Source organism: Cetorhinus maximus, chromosome 29 (genome assembly GCF_964194155.1).
Source record: "Cetorhinus maximus chromosome 29, sCetMax3.hap1.1, whole genome shotgun sequence".
Taxonomy (NCBI): Eukaryota; Metazoa; Chordata; class Chondrichthyes; order Lamniformes; family Cetorhinidae; genus Cetorhinus; species Cetorhinus maximus.
Genome location: NC_135907.1, coordinates 16,589,853 through 16,608,506, shown reverse-complemented (window position 1 = coordinate 16,608,506; position 18,654 = coordinate 16,589,853). Strand labels below are relative to the sequence as shown.

General features: G+C 47.5%; 2 protein-coding genes across 3 annotated transcripts in view; one reads left to right on the top strand and one right to left on the bottom strand.

The window, feature by feature from the left end:
* LOC144669307 (carnitine O-palmitoyltransferase 1, liver isoform-like) overlaps nucleotides 1-18,654 on the top strand; it is a 534,090-nt gene that overhangs the window by 219,956 nt on the left and 295,480 nt on the right. The window lies entirely within an intron of this gene.
* Nucleotides 1-18,654, bottom strand: part of trpm4a (transient receptor potential cation channel, subfamily M, member 4a) — an 84,148-nt gene that overhangs the window by 3,913 nt on the left and 61,581 nt on the right. For both annotated transcript variants that reach the window (XM_078531655.1, XM_078531656.1), the window contains 6 exons: nucleotides 14,110-14,228; nucleotides 12,659-12,791; nucleotides 10,220-10,394; nucleotides 8,650-8,815; nucleotides 5,848-6,029; nucleotides 2,783-2,915 (listed from right to left, as the gene is read on the bottom strand). In XM_078531655.1, the coding sequence (XP_078387781.1) occupies nucleotides 2,783-2,915; nucleotides 5,848-6,029; nucleotides 8,650-8,815; nucleotides 10,220-10,394; nucleotides 12,659-12,791; nucleotides 14,110-14,228 (908 nt within the window). The remainder of the gene's footprint in view (nucleotides 1-2,782; nucleotides 2,916-5,847; nucleotides 6,030-8,649; nucleotides 8,816-10,219; nucleotides 10,395-12,658; nucleotides 12,792-14,109; nucleotides 14,229-18,654) is intronic.

The following is an 18,654-nucleotide window of genomic DNA, read 5'->3' as shown; positions in this document are numbered from 1 at the left end:
AGTGCATTTTCATCTGGTTGAATAAAGCGTTCGTGAGTGGGAGTGAAATCTTGCACCTAGTTAGGAGACACCAAGCAACATTTATATTACTCATAAAATTGGTACAATGGAAGGAGTTCAAAGGAGCTGGTGATACAATGAGAATTCACTTTCAAAGGGGTATAACAGAAGGGAGTTTGTGTGTGTAGAGCAGAAGCGTGTAAGATCAAAGCAGCTGTAAGCCTACAACTGTCTGCAAAGGAACCAAATGGAAAAGAACCTCATTTTGAATTCGTACGGTGAAAATGCTTTGCCCGGTGTCTGGTTAAGTCTATTGGTTATTGTTGCCTTAGTGGAGATTAATTTGGGAATTTGTTAAGGTTATGATAGTCATAAATTGTAGCCATGTGTATATGTTTAAGTTGTTGTAAATTAGTAAATGTCTCATTTAGTTTGATATAAAAACCCCTCAAGAACTGGTGGTCTTATTCCTGAATTCAGAGCTGCATCACAAACATATCAATTGAAAATATAGGTTATGACAGTTGTTTAAAGTTTCCTTCTGGGATTTCCAATAACTCAGCCTTTACCAACTGCTGGGTCATAATAGGGCTACTGCCAGAAATTGAATCCTCCCCTCTGACGAGCTAACTGGGGAAGGCTGAAAGATGCCAACAGCTCTTCCCAAATATGGAGGTGAGGCTCTCATTGTACCCCCACCTTTGGGTGCATTCTGTCCTCACAGCAACAAGCCTTGACCCATACACTAGTCTTGTGAAAAGGGCAGTAAAGAAACTGATAATAAATCTCTAAAAGTTATTACTCAGGCCATTGTTGGAGTGCTTGAGGGACTCCATAATAGGAAGTGTATTTATTAAAGGCATTTTGGAGTTCAGCACAGAGTCACTAAGGTGATATCAGGAATGAGAGGTTCCAGCTGTGACGAAAGGTTTGAAGAATTGGGTCTTTTCCACTAGATTGGAGAGGGTTAGGGTTGGGTTGGGTTGGGAAGAATCTATAACGATTTTGCAAATTCTGACACATTTTGTGAAGCTAAATGGACTGTTTCCACTGGTTAACAAATTAGTAACCTTCAGCTGATGCGTAGCCCCTCAGGAATGAAAGGAAATGTTAGAAAAGATCATTTCACACTGAGGGTAATTAGTGTTGCAATACAATGTGAATGTACCTTTAAAGGCATGTATCTTAAACTGCTGTCAATCACTATACACCATGAGACAGGATGTGATGCATGTTCCCATGACTCTGTAGACAGAATACAGCTACAGAATACAGGTAGCTCGTCAGAGGGGAGGATACAATTTCAGGTAGTGGCCTGGTTAGACATGTCTACATGGCCTCCCAGTTACCATTAGCTGTATATAGTCTTATCTTCACATTATCTTCACAATGAACCCGCATTATTGGTTTACTAATCCTTGTTATATGATTGGTACGTTTGCGATAAACAGAAGAATGCATCAATCAGACCTTGGAGTACTTTACCTCAAGTGGCTGTTGAGTCAGAGATTATAAAGCTATTTAAAAAGGTATTGAGTGAGTAATTTAAAAGAAAAGAATAATTTTTTTCATTCATTCATGGGATGTGTGGCTTCGCTGGCTGGGCCAGCATTTATTGCCCATCCCTAGTTGCCCTTAAGAAGGTGGTGTTGAGCTGCCTTCTTGAACCGCTGCAGTCCCTGTGGTGTAGGTACACCCACAGTGCTGTTAGGGAGGGAGTTCCAGGATTTTGACCCAGCGACAGTGTAGGAATGGCGATATATTTCAAAGTCAGGATGGTGAGTGGCTTGGAGGGGAACTTTCAGGTGGTGGGAGTTCCCATCTATCTGCTGCCCTTGTCCTTCTAGATGGTAGTGGTTGGGGGTTTAGAAGGTGCTGTAGAAGGAGCCTTGGTGAATTCCTGCAGTGCATCTTGTAGATGGTACACACTGCTGCTACTGTGTGTCGGTGTTGGAGGGAGCAAACATTTGTGGATGTGGTGCCAATCAAGCGGGGCTGCTTTGTCCTGGATGGTGCCAATCTTCTTGAGTGATGTGGGAGCTGCACTCATCCAGGCAAGTGGGGAGTATTCCATCACACTCCTGACTTGTGCCTTGTAGATTGGTGTCAGGCTTTGGGGAGTTAGGAGGTGGGTTACTCGTTGCACGATTCCTAGCCTCTGACCTGCCCTTGTAGCCACAGTATTTATTTGGCTAGTCCAGTTCAGTTTCTGGTCAATGGTAACCCCCAGGATGTTGATAGTGGGGGATTCAGTGATGGTAATGCCATTGAACATCAAGTGGTGATGGTTACATTCTCTCTTGTTGGGGAAATATAATATAAATGGATAACCAGATAGAGCAGGAAAATGGGATTGGCCCTTTTGGCATTTGTTTGATGAGCCAGATGGCCTCCTTCTGTGCTGTAAATCCTGTTACTCTTTTCCTGGTTCCTTGACTATGATAGAACTAGGAACTGAACTTGAAACTGATGAAAAGAGAGACTTGTTGCTGAAGCTTTTCATCTTGCACTCATCAGGACAAATGCAAGAATTCCAAATTTCAAACAATCACAACAGCTTACAGTACGGGTAGTATAAATTGCTGTGAGCATTTGAAATTTGGTATTCTTGCGCTCGTTCTGATGCGTGTGAGACAAGAAGCTTCAGCAATATGTTTATCTTCTCGGCCACGTTCAAGAAATTGAGTCTTCCTAATCTGTTTGCTCATATTTCTTTCTTCGCGTTTTTTTTTTGATGTCTTGGACTTCCCTGTAATGAGAACATCAGTATCTGCCCCCTCACTTTTGTGCAGTCCTCTTCAGCTGCTCCATGTTGCTTTCTCGTTTGATTCTGTTGCGGGTCACTAGGTAGTTCTCTTTCTGCACCGCTTCCCAAGTCATCAACCTATTGGCGACAGCCTCTGAGAGGTCCATTCCTGGAATGAAAACGAGACCATTATTCCCTTCCCTCCGAGCTATGGATCGACAGTAGTTGGACAACGGGCCTGTTAGGAGGCTCCTGATCAAGCAGGTTCAGGCCTAGTGTTGTCAACCCTGTCAGGACTGACCTGGACAAAAATTACAGCAGCATTAAAAAAAAATTCACATCCTTTGAATATTATTTGTTTATTAGTTAAAGAAATATTGGAAACGGGGGGAGAAAACGTATATTTGACTGGACGGAGACAGTTGAAGATGAGAGGTCAAGTAATGAAACCTCCTGGAATATGTCCAACCAGAGTTGGCAACTCAGGTCAGGCCCCATTATAAATGATCAAAATAGGAACTCGAATGATTTATGTCACTGTTTATTTCTCTGCTGATTAGGGAGATGGGTGAGCAATGGAAAAGCTATTTATGTTTTACCGTTAATTTACCCATTCTCAGGCTCAGTCACTGATGTGCCCCAACAACTTGCCTTAACCTCACTCTCAGTTCAATATTTCCACTAGAGGTGGCTTCGTGACTGAGCACAATTAGTGCTGGGACTATGTTCAAAGGGAGCGAGGTCGAAACCAGATCAAACTCATTGCAGCTCGGATCCTTTCACCTGGGATGGAATGGAAGTTTCCTCCTGTCAGTCTAGGCCAGAACTAAATCCAGGTGAATTCCCATTTAAGCAGATCCTGGTGTCTCAGTCCCGATGAGGAACAAGACCGGAGTCCATCTACCATCCTGGTAACCACGTGATACAAGAATAGTGGAGTTGTTGACTAATCACAGTGATCAATCTTGATCAATGAGTTACAAACAGACCCAGACATGAGGTGAGGAAAACCCCCAGTGGTGGAGAACTTTGGGAACCATTTGGACTTAGGACCAAAGTCATCTGTTCCTCATGCTACATGATGCCTCAATTAACTCGTATTCCAAAACATTGCATTTTGAAAGGAGTCTATTGAATGTCCACTTGAATGGATTAATACTAACAGCACTCACAGTCTCCCTAGGGAGCTTGTTACATAGATCGATCAAGCATAGATAGATCCAAAGATGGATTGATCATTCGACCGCTCACTCAGAGATGTTGGGCTGGATTTTACGTTTCTCGGCAGGGTGAGGGAAGCGGAATGGAAACTGGTCGGCTCTGTCCCCTCCCCCGACATCTCTGTGCATCCAATCAAGCATCAGATGGCCAATTCGTAGCCGTCCAGCAATAAGGAGGCCAATTAGAGGCATAAAGGGGAGCTTTGCGCCCAATCGGGATTGTAAGCCGGGTCTGTCATGTGAGCCAGGGCTAATGCTGCAAACAGGAAGTCGGTCATGGATAAAATTGTGAAGGCCCCCTGTCTCTGAATCAGTCTTTCTTTTTTTAATTGAAGGCGAGAAAAGTGTTTTTAGAAAAAGGAAATGCCATTTAAAAAATTGCCACCTTCCCCGGTAGAGTCCTGCTGCTACATTCAGTCATGGTCCCGGGCCAGGCCTTTCCTGCTTCACCTTCAACTGCTGTAAAACACTTCCCAAACCTTCTCACACGTCCGCCGCCTGGAAAATGCAGCGGGAAATGAAAAGTTGCAGACAATTGTGGGTCGTTAATGAGCTGGATAATTTGTTAGTGAGCCGTGTCAAAATGGTGGGCGGGATCGCTGATTTACACGCCCGCTCGCCTTCTGGTAACTTGGGAGACTGGCGTGACGATGTCTTATGGCCAGTACCACAGCATCAAGCCCTATCATACATTCGCGTGGTGAGGGTGGGGGTCAGCGGGGCAGAGGGAGGATGGTGGGGTGCCCCATTTGCAAATGTAAAATCCGGCCTATTTCCCCAGATTAGTTTTGAACTTACTCCCACTCCAAGGACAGGCCGTGGCTGGGGAAGGTGAAACAGCTTGTTCCTGACCTACATTCCCATTAATATGTGTCTCCTTTGCTCAACATCAGGTCCCCTATTCATTTGATCCATCCTATTTCGTTCGATAATATTAAAGGGGAAGATTAGTGATGAGGAAGTTGGTGCAGCGCAAGGCGCTTTCCGCCACCCTTCCACCTGTGTAAAAAAATATGCATTATTCCACCCCCCGTTCCTTAATACAATTATCATCCTGAAATTTGGGCCCCTTTGCTCCAATGGCCATTGACACAGGTTGAGATTCGCTCCCTGACAGGCCCGAATCCGACCTTTACCTGACGGTGATGGTGAGTCTTGAGTTGCTACCCTTGTCACGGTCAAGTCTGGTCAACAAATCGTTGAATGGTTACAGCACAGAGGGAGGCCATTTGTCCCATCATGTCCGTGCTGGCTCTCGGCAAGGGCAGCTCCCCTAGCCCCACTCCCCTGCCGTTTCCTCCTAGCCCTGCATTTTTCTTTCCCTCCTCTACAGGTGCTTCATCCAAATCCCGTTTGAAAGCCACGATTGGATCTGCCTCCACCACACTCTCAGGCCACGGTTCCTAACCCGCTCTCTGCGCTTATAAAAAAAAAAGTTTTTCCTCATGTCGCCTTTGGTTCTTTTGCCAATCACCTTAAATCGGTGCCCTCTGGTTCTCAATCCTTCTGCCAATGGGAACAGCTTCTCCCTATCCACTCTGTCCAGACCCCTCATGATTTTGAATATCTCTATTAAACCTCCTCATGCTTTCACTTGACAGGATCTACTTTTCATTGGGGTGGGAGTTGGCGGTGGGGGTGGGGGGAGTCAGTGATGAGGAGCCGTGTGTGATTTGAAAACTCCTCGCGGGGCTCTTGACCTCAGCCTGGGCGACTAGCTCAGCGCAGGCCGGGGATCGCAGCCAAACCATTCCAAACCCATCTGGCCCAGTATAATGCCGGACGGCGCACTCTACACAAAGGGATTTGCTGCTCCCGATGTTACCCTTCCTGGCTCAGGTTACTGCCGCTCATGTGGTTTGCTGCTGGGACATGTCTTACTGAAGAGTGTGCCCTTCACGGTCGGGACCTTCCGGATGTTTCTTTTGATGAAGATGTGGATGTGGCTCAGGATGATGAAGGGTGGAGCAAGGGCCGGCCGTTTGTGATATTCCACAATTAGGTTGTACCGCTGGAACTTCCAGTAGATGTCACTCTTTTCCTGAACTTTATTGAAGGTGTAACTGGGAAAGACAAGAAGAAAAGAAGAATACATCAAGTCTATAGAACAGAAACAGGCCATTCAGCCCAACTGCTCCATGCTGGTGGTTTAATGCTCTTCTCATCTGTCTTCTTCTAACCCTATCATTATATTCTTACATTCCTTTCTATTATATTCACCTCAACTACTCCACTATCAACATCCTGGGAGTTACCATTGACCAGAAACTGAACTGGACTAGCCACATAAATCCTGTGGCTACAAGAGCAGGTCAGAGTAATTCTGCAGTGAGTAACTCACCTCCTGACTCCCCAAAGCCTGTCCACCATCTCCAAGGCACAAGTCAGGAGTGTGATGGAATACTCCCCACTTGCCTGGATGAGTTCAGCTCCCACAACACTCAAGAAGCCAACACCATCCAGGACAAAGCAGCCCCACTTGATTGGCACCCCATCCACCACCTTCAACATTCACTCCCTCCACCAACGACACACAGTGGCAGCAGTGTGTGTGCCATCTACAAGATGCACTGCAGCAACTCACCAAGGCTCCTTTAACAGCACCTTCCAAACCTGCGACCTCTACCATCTAGAAGGACAAGGGCAACAGATGCATGGGTACACTGTGACCTGCAAGATCCCCTCCAACACAAACCATCCTGGCTTTGAACTATATCGCCGTTCCTTCACTGGCGCTTGGTCGAAACCCTGGATCTCCCTCCCTAACAGCACTGAATCACAGAATTGTTACAGCGCAGAAGGAGGCCATTCGGCCCGTCATGTCTGCACTGTGGGTGTGCCTACATCACACGGACTGCAGCGGTTCAAGAAGGTGGCTCACCGCCACCTTCTTAAGGGCAATTAGGGATGGGCAACAAATGCTGGTCTTGCCAGCGATGCCCACATCCTGTGAAAGAATATAAAAAACAGCCCCTCTCGCCTGTTCCACTATTTAACGAGATCGTGGCTGATCTGTGACCAAACCCCTCACACCTGCCTTTGCCTCATATCACTTTGGTTAACATAAATCTATCAATCTCAGGTTTAAAACTAACAACTGATCCAGAAACTAAGTGCTGTTTGATGAAGAGAGTTCCAAGTTTCTACCACCCTTTGCATGAAGTAGTAGTTCTGAATTTCATTCCTGAAAGGTCTGCCTCGAATTTTTAGGCAATACCCTCTAGCCCCACCCTCCCCAACCAGCAGAAATAGTTTCTGTCAAACTAACCTATCAGTTCCGCTTAGCATTTTGAAAACATTGATCAAATCCCTCTGAAATCTTCAAATTCCAGGGAATGCAACTCCTGTTTGTGTAACCGCTCCTCGCAATTTAACCCTTGAAGTCCAGGAATCGTTCCGACATCATTTTCAACACCTCTAGCAGATCTCCCCTTGTTCTAGGAGAAAGAGCCCCTCTATTTCTCATAGCTGAACTGCAGCACTCAGTCCCAAATACCAACTTCAGTGAATCCAGTATATTTATATCCAAGGGAGGTGATAGCGTAGTGGTATTATCACTGGACTAATATTCCAGAGGTGCAGGGTAATTCTTTGGGGGACCTGGGTTCAAATCCCACCATGGCACATAGTGAAACTTCAATTCAAAAATTTGGAATTAAAAGTCTGTTGATGAGTGTGAAACCAGTGCCAAAACTCATCTGGTTCACTAATGTGATGGAAAGAAGTCATATTCCTGAAGGTGGACAAGGGGGAGGATGTCACACCCTGAGAAAGAATGGGACTGGGGGGAGATTAATTCCTGGAGTCTAGCACCCAAGGACCTACAGTGTGTCCCCACCTTCATGTGGGGGGAGATTTAGGCCAATGAAGGAAATTGTGGTTGGGAGTTCATGGTTGGGGGAAGGGAGATCAGGGGAAATCTGCCACCCTCTGGCCTACAAGTGACTCTTAAAATGCCCTTTGAACAAGGGCAATAAATATACCCACGTCTCATGAACAAGCCAGCTGGTCCAAGCTGCATTCTAGTCACTGGCTCAATATATGATCTGATGGGCTAGTTTGGCTCATATTCCAAGAGCAGGATTGTGTTTTGGTTCTTGGGATGTGGTCGACACTAATACAGCCACCTCGTGTTACCATGAACATGGAAGTAAACTTGAGCACCAGCCGTATGGTGTGAACCTGTGAACGTGTGTAAACGATGGCAGCTTCTCTTCCCTGAAGGACGTGAGTGAGCGGTTGAGTTTCTAACAACAAACGGACAGTTTCATGGTCACTTTTATTGATGCACGTCTTTTTCTAATGTCTAGGTTTTTTAAACTGGAATCCAAATTCTCAAACTGCCATGGTTGGATTTAAACTTGCCTGGATTGTTAGTCCAGTAACATAACCACTATCCTTCCCTGCTTCCTAATGGAGAACAACATTGGGTATCGGTGCCAACATGTGGTTGGAAAGGCAGCAATCTCCCGGAGCACTAATTGCCGCATAGGAATAGGAGGAGGCCATTCAGTCCCTTGAGCCTGTTCTGCCCGCCACTCAATTAGATCATGGCCGATCTTATCCTTAACTCCATCTTCCTAGCCCTGGTTCTGCCACCCTTGCCCGATTAAAAGGAAACTTTCTGAGCTGACGCCAGCCACCTCAGCCCAGATGGAGTGTCCGTCTTGGCTAAACTGTTACCTGAACATGGCGATGAGCAGATTGACCAGCAGGATGTTGGCAACCAGGAGGAAGATGGTCAGGAGCAGGATGACCAACCAGTTAGCATAGGCATTGGTGCAGTGAGACAGCTCATCTTCCAGGCCTGTGGTGAGGTTACCCGTGCATTTGGAGTGAAACCGAGCAGCTGGCATAGACAGAGGGACAAACGATGGTTAATGGTAAAATGAGATGGTTGTGAAGCAAAGGAGGGCAAAAGAGGAATGAGAGATGGGGAGACAACAAAGGTGAGTAGAAAGGAACATAGGAACAGGAAGAAGGCCATTCAGCCCCTCATGCCTGTTTCGCTTTCCAATTAGTTCACGGCTGATCAGTATCTTAACTCCAATTTACCCACCTTGTTCCAAAAGCCTTAATACCTTTACCTAACAAAACTCTATCAACCTGAGCTTTGACATTTCCAATTGACACCCCCTCCCCACAGCCTTGGAGGCTGCAGAGACTTTCAGACTTTCACCCTTTGTATGAAGGAGTGCTTTCAAATTGGCCTGGTTCTAATTTTAACATTCAGCCTTCCTCTTCCAGGCTCCCTCCCACTAGAGGCAAAGGTTTCTCTCTGCCGACGCAATCGAATCCCTAAATCATCTTCAGCACCTCACTTGGATCGCCCCTTAATCTTCAAGACTCTTGGGAAAGAAGGCTTATTTTTGCAACCTGTCCTAACTTAACCCCTTGGGCGCCAGTGTCTTTCCGGTGAATTTGCACTGCACCCTCTCCAAGGTCAATACATCCTTCCTGAGGTGTGGTGCCCAGAACATGATGCATTGCTCTACACGGGGCACGATCAGGGCTTTATTTAACTTCAACCCTTTTATATTCCAGCTGCCTTGGGTTAAAGGCCTTCATTAGCCTTTTTAGCTGTTTTCCTGCACACAGACTCAAACATCAACATGTGTGATGGGCTGACTGCTGTATGACACCCCCCCCCTGTCTCCGTGGTCTACAGGCATTACATGCATGTTCATAAACACGGGTACACGGTGGGAAAGGGAAGCAGCTCGCAGAAAGGAGTGCACACATCTGCAAGTACATTTACACATACACACACAGACACACGCACACACATGCATGTGCACACACACACACACATACACACAGACACGAACACACACACACAGGAAGACACACACACACACACGCATGTGTGCACAAACACCCAAACGCACGCACAAGAACACGCGCATGCGAAAACACACACACGTGCGCACACGTATATACACAAGCACACATGCACACACATGTGTGCACATGTACACACACACACACACTCGCACACAAACTCGGCCCAACAAATCCATGTCGGTGATTCTAGACCACATGAACCTCCTCTCACAAACCAGCCTATCAGCACATTGCCTCAAATACTTCTTGAGGTTGCAAGTTCCACATTCGAACCACTCTCCGGATATAGAAGTTTGTCTGGAATTCCCTATGGGATTTGTTAGTGACTATCTTATGCGTAGAGTCCCAATTTCTGGTCTCCCACAATATTCCGATGGGCACACACGGGAAAACAATAGCAATCTCTTACCGTCAATTTCATCGAGTGGGATCTGCCCAAAGATCTGCAGGTAGGGTCGGTAGAAAACCCGGCGCAATATCCAGCTGACCCGGGTCTCAGTGTGGTACAGGAGACCTTGAGTGGCCACCCCATAAGCCATGAGCCAGACACCCAGGAAGAACAAGAAGAAGAAAACATCTTTCATCTGGAAAAATCATAAAATACATTAAAACTGATGGATGAGAGATGCACAGGGAACATGCAAACTCAGGACCGTTACTCATCGCAGGCAATACCAAACACTGAGTACACCAGCAAGTGTGGGGAAATGGAGCCCATCACTCACACTACACCCCACCCCGGTAACACTCTGATATACCCCACACCCCCCTCCTGGTAACACTCTCATATACCCCACACCCCCCACTGTAACACTCTCATATACCCCACACCCATCACTGTAACACTCTCATATACCCCACACCCATCACTGTAACACTCTCATATACCCCACACCCCCCACTGTAACACTCTCATATACCCCACACTCCTCACTGTAACACTCTGATATACCCCACACTCCTCACTGTAACACTCTCATATACCCCACAGCCCCCACTGTAACACTCTGATATACGCCACACCCCTCACTGTAACACTCTGATATACGCCACACCCCTCACTGTAACACTCTCATATACCCCACACCCCTCACTGTAACACTCTCATATACCCCACACCCCTCACTGTAACACTCTCATATACCCCACACCCCTCACTGTAACACTCTGATATAACTCACACCCCCCATTGTAACACTCTCTGATAAACCCCATACCCCCTACAGTTACACTCTGATATACCCAACAATCCTCACTGTAACACTCCCATATACTCCACACCCCTCACTGTAACACTTTCATATACCTCACACCCCTCACTGTAACACTCTGATATACCCCACACCGCTCATTATAACACTCTGATATACCCCACACCCCTCACTGTAAGACTCTGATATACCCCTCACTGTAACACTCTGATATACCCCACACCCCTCACTGTAACACTCTGATATACCCCACACCCCTCACTGTAACACTCTGATATACCTCTCATTGTAACACTCTGATATACCCCACACCCCTCGCTGTAACACTCTGATATACCCCACACCCCTCACTGCAACACTCTCTGATATAACTCACACCCCTCACTGTAACACTCTGATATACCCCACACCCCCTACTGTAGCACCCTGATATACTCCACACCCCCTACTGTAACACTCTGATATACCCCACACCCCCTACCCTAGCACCCTGATATACTCCACACCCCCTACTGTAACACACTGATATACCCCACACCCACTACTGTAGCACCCTGATATACCCCACACCCCCTACTGTAGCACCCTGATATACTCCACACCCCCTACTGTAACACTCTGATATACCCCCCACCCGCTACTGTAACACTCTGATATACCCCACACCCACTACTGTAGCACCCTGATATACTCCACACCCCCTACTGTAACCCTGATATACCCCCCACCCCCGACTGTAACACTCTGATATACACCCCAGCCCTTACTGTAACACTGATATAACTCACACCCCCCACTGTAACACTCTGATATACCCCACACCCCCCACTGTAACACTCTGATATACCCCACACTCCTCACTGTAACACTCTGATATACCCCACACCCCCCACTGTAACACTCTGATATACCCCACACTCCTCACTGTAACACTCTGATATACCCACACCCCTCACTGTAACACTCTGATATACCCCACACCCCCCACAGTAACACTCTGATATACCCCACACCCCTCACTGTAACACTCTGATATACCCCACACCCCTCACTGTAACACTCTGATATACCCCACACCCCTCACTGTAACACTCGGATATACCCCACACCCCCCACTGTAACACTCTGATATACTCCACACTCCTCACTGTAACACTCTGATATACCCACACCCCTCACTGTAACACTCTGATATACCCCACACCCCCCACTGTAACACTCTGATATACCCCACACTCCTCACTGTAACATTCTGATATACCCACACCCCTCACTGTAACACTCTGATATACCCCACACTCCTCACTGTAACACTCTGATATACCCCACACCCCTCACTGTAACACTCTGATATACCCCACACCCCTCACTGTAACACTCGGATATACCCCACACCCCCCACTGTAACACTCTGATATACCCCGCACTCCTCACTGTAACACTCTGATATACCCACACCCCTCACTGTAACACTCTGATATACCCCACACCCCCCACTGTAACACTCTGATATACCCCACACTCCTCACTGTAACACTCTGATATACCCACACCCCTCACTGTAACACTCTCTGATATAACTCACACCCCTCCCGATTCAGTCTGATATAACTCACGCCCCTCATTCTCTCACTCACCATCTTCCCCACGATGATGATCTTTGGGCCGAGCTGTTTGTTGACAGCGAAGATGTGAACCAGGCGAAAGGAGAAGACCATGAAGTCGAGGCACAGCAAGACACGCCCCATCTCGAACCAGGACCTGAACATCCTGCAAGAGCAACGGGATATGAAGCCCAGGACCGAGACTCGCACTCACTCAATGTCCAAGCTCCCTGTCCACCTAGTGCCTGAGGGGCTACAGGAGCTGGAGACCACCAAGGGGTCCCTAAGTCCAATCCATGACCCCTCTGAGGTTAGCTGGTCCCACTGGGGATAGCAGAATCCGTACAGCTATAGGCTGCTGGTTGGCGGAGTAGGGAAAATCTATGGGAATGTTCTTAGTCTAGAACAAAGATGGAACAGCCAACGCAGAAGTTCTGCTTAATCCTTTTGTGTGCCTACAAATCTTCCAAAACTTCTAAATGTCGATGTTCAGAGCAGTTTGTGCGTACTCATACACGCAACACAGATAGTTCGCATGCAGGTACAACCATTGGCTAGGGAATTGCCGTACAGAAATGAAGAAGTCTTGCCGCGATTGTACAGGGGAGGGTTGCCAACCCTCCAGGATTGGCCTGGAGTCTCCAGGAATTGAAGATCAATCTCCAGGACACTGCTGTGTGTGTGCGACCCTGGAGAAAAATCACCGGGACGTTTAAAAAAAAGATTGGGGTTTTTTTTTGACGTTACTATTGCCGTAGGCGTGTTGGGGGGAATTGTTCAAGCTCTCCGGCTGTGTTGTAAACACGTCTTCCTTGGCCATCAAGTCCCCCGGTGGGACCAGAACCCAGAACCTCAGAGGCAGGGACACTACCCACTGCGCCACAGCGTTTTTAACGAGCAGGCCTAGGTGGTTGCTCGCTGCCTGATTCAGAAGAGTGGGCAGGCTGCCAAGACTTGAGGCCCTCCAACAGTGACACATTGACAGCCCCACTGTCAGGAGGGGGAGATGGCAATGTCGATGGAAGAGGGAGAGAGAGAGAGAGAGAGAGAGAGAGAGAAAGTGCCTCAAGATGGAGGCAACCACTGAAGAGCTTTTAGAAATGTCTAAATTCAAAAAGACTCCAGCAGCCAGGCCATCACTGTTGGAAGGGTAATCCCTCCAGTGGGCAGCCAGGAACTCTATGGCAGAGGTGGGTGTGGGTGCAGTATGTGGGGTGGGGTGGGTGCTGTTGTGGGGCTGGGGTCTTTCCTAGCTGGGGGGAGCATTGCCACTGGGGGGGCCACCCACCTTCCCATGGCCAGGCAGAGAGTGGCCTCAATTAGGCCCTTTAATTGGCCTAATAAGCTACCAGCCACGAACCAATGGGTGGCTGCCATGACCCCAAGAAGGAGCTGTTTCTCTTCACTCTACCATGTGACCCGCTCTCTCTCCCTGCTGAATCCCACCCCACCCCCCTCCCTGCCAGAGAAAAATGGCCACCGACCTGCAGATGACCCCGGCGATGAACATCAGGATGGCCAGAATGTCGCACTTGTTCCACATATCCTGGTAATACAACTTCACCTTCTTCTTCATGGAGATATTCGTGCTGACAAAGAAGGTCTAGGGAGAGACAAGAGGAGCTGACGTAACACAGATTTCCAGAAATACAATGGTCCTCCACAGCCGGTATCACAGGGGAGAATGGGAGCATGCTGACTATGTTACTGGACCAGTGACCTGCAGATATGAGTTAAATCCCATCGCCAATTAATTTTTTTAGAAAGTGTGGAATTTAAAAGCTAGTCTCATTGATACTGATCGTGAATGGCTTGTTGTTAAAAACCCAACTGCCTCCTCAGGGAAGGATCTGCCATTGTTACTCACTCTGGCCTACATGTGAGTCCAGACCCACAGCAATGTGGTCGACTCTTAACTGTCCTCTGAATTGGCCCTAGCAAGCCACTCAGTTGCATCAAACCCCTAGAGGATAGTAAAAAAAAGTACTATGGGTGTACCAACAGCACATGGACTGCAGCCATTTAAAATGGCTGCTCACCGTCTCTCAAGGCATATGGAATGCTCTCCTTCATTGGCAGAGGTATAGAATATAAAAGTAAGGATATAATGTTGGAATTGTATAAAACACTGGTGAGGCCACAACTGGAGTATTGTGTGCAGTTCTGGTCACCACATTACAGGAAGGACGTAATAGCTCTGGAGAGAGTGCAGAGGAGGTTCACAAGAATGTTGCCAGGGTTAGAAAAGTGTAGCTACGAGGAGAGATTGGATAGGTTGGGGTTATTTTCCTCGGAACAAAGAAGGCTGAGGGGTGACTTGATTGAGGTGTACAAAATGATGAGGGGAATAGATAGAGTGGACAGGATAAAATTGTTTCCCTTGGTGGAGAATTCTAGAACCAGGGGACATAGATTCAAGATAAGTGGCAGAAGGTGTCGGGGGCACATGAGGAAGAACTTTGTTACGCAGAGGGTAGTGGGTGTCTGGAATTCGCTGCCCAAGTTGGTGGTAGAGGCAGAAACTCTAAACTCTTTTAAAAAGTAAAACAGTTCTGTTGAAGGGTCATGAGGACTCGAAACGTCAACTTTATTCTTCTCCGCCGATGCTGCCAGACCTGCTGAGTTTTTCCAGGGAATTCTGTTTTTGTTTTGGATTTCCAGCATCCGCAGTTTTTTGTCTTTATCTTTTAAAAAGTACCTGGATCTGCACCTTAAGTGCTGTAAGCTGCAGGGCTATGGGCCGTGTGCAGGAAGGCGGGATTAGAAAGGGCACCTGGATGGCCTCGGGCTGGTATGGACAAGTTGGGCCGAATGGCCTCCTTCTGTGCTGTAACTTTTCTATGGTTCTAGGGCAGGGCAATAAACACCGGCCTAGCCAGCGAAGCCCACATCCCGTGAACGCATTACTAAAAAAGGAGTTATGATTCTTGGCGGGTTCTTTACACAGGAGTTTCCAGATGTAGGACTGCGTGTCCCGCCCCTTTTACAGTTTGAACAAGAACATCTAGATCTAAGGAATGAAGTTGTTGGATATATTATTATCTCCAGGTTTCACGTGTCTGGCTATTAAAAGTTCGAGATGATCTGAGCAGTGGTGATACAGTGACCCCTGTTGGAACGTTGCAGATGTGCAGGCAGGGGTCGTGACGCTCCCGTGGCCTGAATTTACAGCCTGGCAGGCGGGCGCGATCGGCGGGCCTGGGGAGAGGCCGGGAGACGGACCGCCGGCCACGATCGGCACCCCCCACCCCCTTCACCGTGATTTCACCCGATTAACGACCAGCCAGCGGTGAAGCGCGCAGTGAAAAACTCGGCGCTGCAGGGGTGGGGGGAGGAGGGCGGACAATGGCGTTAACAGTGGGCGCGGGCCGAGCGCTGACAGAAAGCTCGGAAGAGAGCTGCCTCAGGGAGCTGAAGACCTGAAAAAGCAAATATAAAAGGTTTCAAAAGCTGAAAATAAAGCGCCCGCGCATCATAATCAGTCACCCGAAAATTTAGCGAATGAAAATGCCGTCCACAGAAATTTATTTTTATTTTATTGCATCGCGGGAATCTCATCCCGCCCGTGGATGAGGCTTGATGAAAAATGTAAAGGCCGCCCGGCCGATTCGCCCGTCCGCCAACCCGTAATGTTGGTCGGGCCATGTAAAATGACAAGACAATTGCGCCATTAATGGGGCTTAATCGCCCTCTTAATTGTCGGCGGGCGCGCTTCTGACTTTAGCGTGTTCCTGCCAACCGAAATCTCGCGCGAGCACGGGGTGATGTCGGGACGCCCGCCCGACCTCATCTCCCCGCGATTTCAATCCCGATCAGCATAAAATTCAGCCCCTTGTTACGGAATAACCCCCGCGTTTGGAAGATGTACCCGCGCCCTCATGAGCCAGTTATTTCCAACATTCTCACTCGAGAGTCAGAACGACCATGGGTTCAAGTCACACTCCAGAGACTGGAACCCCGTAATCCAGCGCTGAGGGAGTGCTGCCCTGTCGGCGGGTGCTGTCTTTGAGGTGAGACTTTAAACCAAGGCTTTGTCTGCCTTCTCAGGATGTAAAAGATCCCGTGGCATTATTTTGAAGTTCTCCCTCATGTCCTGGTCAATATTTATCCCTTCAAATTCATGGTACAGAACTTGAATATTGCTAAAAAGAGAGACCTGTTGTCAAAGCTTTTCATCTTGCACTCATCAGGACAAATGCAAGAATGCCAAATTTCAAAGTAACACAATTTATACTACAGGAGAAAAGGGTGCTGATTGGTTGGCAAGTTGACTCTAATTGGTTGAGGCGTTGCCATGGAGAAAGCAACAGGAAATCTCTGGGCTCCCCAAGCTCCCGGTAATTCAAAAAAGGCACAAGGTTTAAATATATTCCTTTTGTTTGCAGAGAATGGGTCCATGTGGATGAACGTATGTCGCCTCTAGCAAGCGTAAGTGAGCCCGATGTGCTCAAGATGAAAAGCATTGGCAATCTGCGTCTCACACGAAGAGCCTCCCAATGTTATATTCGGCTAAAGAAAGGAGTTATATAAATGCAAATTGTAGTTGGAAAAAAAATGCAGCATTTCCTTTCGCAAAAACAGCAAATCCTGGAGATTCAAAGCAGGTCTGGCTTTGGTAAACATTCGGTTATTCTGAGTTCTGATTTTGGCTGAAAATTTACCCTTGCTTTTCTTTTAACAGATGCCAATGGAGTTGCTCCGTAACCTTCGCAGTTGTTCTGATTAAATTTTTGTGGGAGCTTGCTGTGCACAAGTCGGCAGCCACATATCCTCCATTACAACGGTGACTACGCTTGATAAAGAAAAGCATTTCATCAGCTGTAAAGCACTTTGTAATGCCCTGAGGTAATGTAAGTCCTTTCCCAATTAGTTTGGTATTTTCTTTGCTCGTGACCTTGGCCAGCAGATGGCAATATTACACCATGTTCAATGATGGAGTTCCTACATGGAGAGATACTGGTTACTCATATCCATACCCCATCGAGCTCACCCTTCCTCCTCACCCAGTCTTGCCTTCACACCTCTCTACCATGTCTTGATGTTAAAATTCCCTTCCATGACCTCGACCCCCACCACCGCCCCCACCCACCTCACCTCCCTATCTCTGGAACCTCCTCCAAGATCTTCTGTGCTCTTCCAATTCCGGCCTGTTGCCTATTGCTTGATTTTCATCAGTCCACCATTGGCAGCCAGTTCTTCAGCTACCGAGAAGCTTAGTTCTGGAATCCCCTCACTAAACCTCTCCAATTCTCTCCTCCTTTAATGCCTTCTTTGAACAAGCTTACTGTACTGTGTGCTGTTCTGGTCGCCATACTATAAAATGGATATAGAGGCACAGGAGAGGGTGCAGAGAGGATTTAACAGAGATGATACCAGAAATGGTGTGTGTTTACATATCAGGAAAGGGTTGACAGGCTGGGTCTCTTTTCTCTTGAAAAGAAAAAGGCTGAGGGGTGACCTAATCGAGGTCTGAAAGGTTTTGATAGAGTGGATACAGAGAGAATGTTTCCCCTTGTGGGGAAGAGCAGACATAGAGGCCATCAATATAGGACAGTCAGCAAGAAACCCAATAGGGGATTGAGGAGAAACTTCTTCACCCAGAGAGTGGTGAGAATGTGGAACTCACTATCACAGGGTACGGTTCAGCGAATAGTAAAGATGCGTTTAAGGAGGGGGTAGACAAGCCTATGAGGGAGAAGGGAATAGAGGGTTACGCTGACAGATTTAGATGAGGAAAGATGGGAGGAGGTTTGAATCCAGCAAAACTGCCAGCATGGTCTGGTTGGGCTGGATGACCTCTACCTGTGCTGTATCTCCTAATCAACAAGCTCTGATATCTTGCTTAGGTGGCTCCGTGTCAATACTTGGCAGATAATTGACCCTGTGAAGTGGCTTGGGATGTATTACCGTGTTAAAGGTGCTATATAAATGCACGTTAATGCTGTCCCTAACTATCCAAGAGGCCAAACCGTGATGGAAATCAGTAATGGAGAACACAAGTCTCTCCAATCCCTAAAAGCCAATCCAAT